General features: G+C 42.8%; 1 protein-coding gene across 1 annotated transcript in view; it reads left to right on the top strand.

Moving 5' to 3' along the window:
- The window catches only part of TMCC3 (transmembrane and coiled-coil domain family 3), a 4589-nt gene extending 4335 nt beyond the window's left edge, over positions 1 to 254 (top strand). The window contains 1 exon segment of the mRNA XM_010184814.1: positions 1 to 254. This exon segment is cut by the window's left edge and continues 13 nt beyond it. Coding sequence (XP_010183116.1) covers positions 1 to 254 — 254 coding nt within the window.
- Positions 255 to 4638: the final 4384 nt, after the last annotated feature.

Here is a 4638-nt window from a genome sequence, read left to right as displayed (position 1 = left end):
AGCAGGAACAGCAAGCACAGCAGTCCGAAACGGTTAATGCCAAAGTGCTCCTGGGGAAATGTATAAATGTTATCCTGGCCTTCATGACTGTCATCTTAGTGTGCGTTTCTACTATTGCAAAGTTCATTGCTCCTATGATGAAGAGCCGTTTTCATATCATCTGCACTTTTTTCGCAGTGACACTGCTGGCAATATTTTGTAAAAACTGGGATCATATCATTTGTGCCATAGAAAGGATGATTATACCAAGATGAAGCTGCTGATCTTGCTGCTTTATTTTTCTTTTCTTTTTCCTTCCCCTTTCTGTTTTTTAAGTGCTGTATGTATACAAATTAATTTTTGTCAGTTTAAATGTGCAGACTGGACAGAGAAGGCTACAAAGACTTGGACTTTAAGGTGTAAATACATAAATGCATACTTGCTGGCAGTCAGTTGCCTGTTCAATCAGATTGTGTCTAATTGGCTCTGTGACGAACTGCTCGCTTATGTCAGTCTTCTGCCTTAATCCAAGGGGTTTTCCACTTTACACACCCAGAGGATGGTGTGATGCTCTGTGAGGGATCCAAGCTACTGCAAATGTCAGGTGTGCTTTTTACTGGACTGGAGCGCAAAGAGTGTCATCAAGAGGGAGTGCACCATCATGTGTATCAGCCCTGTTAGAAGAGTAACTTTCTGAATTCAATTAGAATGATAGGCCAAATGATACTGTCATATGTATTAACAGTTTTTGATTCTGAATGAATAGGTATTTGTAGATGGGGCTTCTAGTTTTCAGGACTGGCAAAACCTGATGCTTCTGCTAGTAACCCTTTGCACAGAGAGTTTATTGTTTGTAACTCAGACCAGTGATGACCTGACCACAGTCAGCGGTTGTTCTGTCCCGGCACTGCTCCTTATCGCACTCAGGAAACGCCTACATGTGGCCTAAGGCTTCCAAAAATGAACTGAGCTGAATGGGAAGATCTCCAGGCCACTTGGAAAAGAAGTAACGAAGCAAGCAAGTGGTGGGTAGGTTGTTATGCAGACCACAGTACTCGCTTCAAGCCCTGCAAGGAGAAATGAGTACACAGAAAGGCAACATCAGGTTAGCTTGTGGTAGCACTGAATTGTTGGGGTGCTCCAGCTGAATTCACAGCAGATGGGCGGTGGGGTCTCTGGGTACAGTGGATTTCTCTTTCTTGTGTCAGATTAAGGAATGTGGAAGAAGCATGAGGGAACAGGTCCTTAGGAGAGCAGGGAGTTCAACTTCTGTAAATACACAAACACTGTGCAGACTCTCTGGACAAACATTCCTGAATATAATGTATTAGCATACAGTACCACTGCTAGGAGACAGGGTTGGTTTTGTTTTCTTACTGGAATTTATTTTACTTGATTTAAAAGCTGCAAAAAAAAAATCCCTGAAATCTACTTGGCTTTCAGCCATGATGTAAAACAAGATCTTTAATAAATAAATAAATACACAAAGAAATAACTACTAAAAAAATACAAACAAAAAAAAACCCAGACCACACCAACCAGAATTCTTCTCCACTCTCCATTAAATGGAAGCAAATAAACAAAAGTCTCCAGTTGTTTGATGTTCAGTGTTGCTTACTTTGCAAATAATTGTCACAACAGGTTTGTTTTCAGCTGCTGTTTGTTATGCTGGTTTTATGGGGAGAAGGGGATTACTTGATGTGTGTATTTGTTTTTAATCAAGTGCAATAGCTGGTGTAGAAATTCAGAAAACCTTGTTCTGAGGAAAGGGAGGGTGGGAGGGGAGACAAGGGAATAACTTTGACATTTTACCACGATTGGATTAACAGTGAATACAGTTACTTTTTGTGGCTTCAGGGTCTGAAGGAAGGACAGAATTAACTGCATAAATAATGATATGACTCAGCATTTAGAAAATTCAATTAAAACTCTTCAAAAAGTCATCAAAGAATTATTTATATGTGCTGTATCTTTGAACAGAGAAATCAGGAAAGATTGTACTGGCTCACAAGCACCGGAAATGGATCAGCTCAGGCACACCCATGTTCCCCTAACCCAGCCCTGCCCAACATTCAGGGGAAGGTGGAGCAGAAAGCCAAAGTCCTGCTGAGAATGATGTGCCTTTATAACGCCCAAACTTACCCATTGGTTTATCCCTGGCTGTGCCAGGAAGAATTACTATGTAGATACATTCTTCTTTTCCTTAATGTTTTTTGGGTTTTGTTTTGTTGGTTTTTTGTTTGTTTGTTTTTGGAGTTTGTCTGTTTTTCTGTTTGCCTTTACCCCTGTATTCCTGGTATCCCCTGAAGAAGGAAAGAGGTATTGTACAATGTATAAAACTTCTCAGTTCCAATTTGTTGCATGTGCTTCTGTTGCTGTTCAGCTGGCGGAGACCTTTCTTCTTGTCTCTTAATCCTTTTTGGCACTGTATGTGTGCACGGCAACACATCTTCACCCCTGCCTTCCAAGTACCTGCACTTGGCCTCCTTTTACAGCCAGCTGTAAACAAAGGAGATTGCTTCCATTGCTGTAGCTCAAACTTATTTTCACATGGAAGTCCCTTCCACACTGTTAAAAAGAGTGAAAGGAAAACAGAAGTATCTATTTCCTGGCCTTTACATCGCAAGAAAGGGTTCCCCTTGGTTTATTTTTATGCCCTTTCGAAGTGTTCAGAGATCCTCTTGGTCTTTTCCACTGTTATAATACAATTTGTTCCTATCTTAATTTTTGAAAAGGCATAATGTCGGTTTATTTTTATGCCCTTTCGAAGTGTTCAGAGATCCTCTTGGTCTTTTCCACTGTTATAATACAATTTGTTCCTATCTTAATTTTTGAAAAGGCATATAATGTCTTTTTTATAGTCTGTACTTTCCATTTCTTTAGCCAATGAGTGTGTCTCTATTCACAGTCCCTTCCTTTCTGAAGTCTTACCACCACCCGCTTTACTAATCAGCCCTATGACACTTTTATTCCCCTTGTTACAAAAAATCCAAGAGTCCTGGTACCGATTCTCAGAAGGCCGTGACTCTTCATGATGTTTTCAAGCCATCTTTATTATAATCTCCATTCTTCTGTTCAGTTTGCACAGCCACCTTCTGGTTTGGCCACTGGAGAAAACGCTATTTGTCAAGCGTTTTGTTAAATGGGTTCAGAAGGGTACACAGGAAATACCATGTGTTAATATTTTTACATAAGAAAAACTCCTTTGCCTTTTGCACGGTTATATGTTTAAAGAGATGATCCTCCCAGTTGTAGTGTATATCATTAAAAATGTAGTGGCAGGTAGTCTCAAGGTCAGGCAGGAAAAAGAGCCTCTGCTCTAACAGGGACTTTGGTAATCTTATAACAAAGTTGGTGTGGCACGAGCTGGAGACGTGAAGGCTTCTGCTCCAAGGGCATCCCATTACCATCCTGGAAGATGACCTCAGTGCAGAGTAAGGGTAGAACATAAAATCAATGGGCCTATTTTTGATTGCTCACTGTCTTGATGAAATCTGACTGGGTCCAAATTGGAAACAGAAGGGGCCTGCGTTTCCATATTGGCTTTGTATCTGGCAGAGGACACAGACAAAGCTGAACAGGCTGCATGGTGTTACTCATGCAAATTAAAACAACCCTAATTGGTAAATGGGCACAGCGCTTCCCCAGGTTATTTTCCCTTCTGGATTTAAATCACTAGAGGATGTGACATTCATCAAGAATTTAAAGATAGTGTGAAGGGCAAAAGCCTGCTTTGGGGTGAAACTACTACAGTGCTGCACAAAGTGAGGCTGCAGTGCCAGGAGGGTGGTCTCGCTGCTCCCCTCCTGCTTTCACCCTCCCATTTCTCACCTTGTGCTGACACTGGTGTGTGTTGCAGTCCTCTCTATGCCATTTTACTTCAGTAGACTGGAAGAAAACCTAGCAAAAGAGGTGGATAGTTCTCCACAGCGAGTGCAAAGTGGGGACAAGAAGGGAGATGGGGTTTTTTCTTTCTTGCTGCAGTGAATCATTGCCTGCCTCTAAAACTGCACTCTGGGCAGCCTCCCTGCAGACTGATGGAGCAGCTCTGCTGTAAGAAGGTTCTCCCAAGCTTTTGCCTGCAGGGCACAGCTACAAGCAGGCCCAGGATGTAGTAGCACAGGTGAGCCAGCTGTGTCTGTACCCAGGATGAAGAGCAGGCTGGTGGCTGGGCCAGCCTGGGCCGATGCCTGTGCCACTGACTCTGGTATCGGGCATCACTTCCACCGCCTGTGCTGGGACTATGCGAGTGTACATATCTGGCCTGCAGTCTGAGCTCTGCTCACTGTGAAAGTGTGCCTGGGGCATCCCAAACAGTCACAAGACCTCTCTTAATGAGAACTTCCTCAGCTGCTCAATCAGTTAACCATGTTCTGTCAGGACACCGCTCGCTTTTATACTCTCGTACCACACGTTGGACATTCTTAGTACACTCCTTACACTTGCTTATCATGAGCCTTTCAAACACTCCCACTCAACAAAAAGTTGCCAGACAGTGTCTTTGCTGCTTGGTGCTGCCTGGCAGTCAATTATTTCACTTCACTTTGACAGCAGCTCTCCAACTGAAAAGCCCTCCCGTTAGTTGTCAATACCTGTTCTATAGGCTTTTGGCAGCTCTTCTGCTTGGAGGTTTCTGGAGATTTAGTTTCTTGTGAAGGT

This window comes from Mesitornis unicolor, unplaced genomic scaffold (genome assembly GCF_000695765.1).
Source record: "Mesitornis unicolor isolate BGI_N332 unplaced genomic scaffold, ASM69576v1 scaffold29055, whole genome shotgun sequence".
In the NCBI taxonomy this organism is placed as follows: domain Eukaryota; kingdom Metazoa; phylum Chordata; class Aves; order Mesitornithiformes; family Mesitornithidae; genus Mesitornis; species Mesitornis unicolor.
The sequence above is the reverse complement of the archived record's forward strand: the minus strand, read 5'-3'. Positions and strand labels throughout refer to the sequence as shown.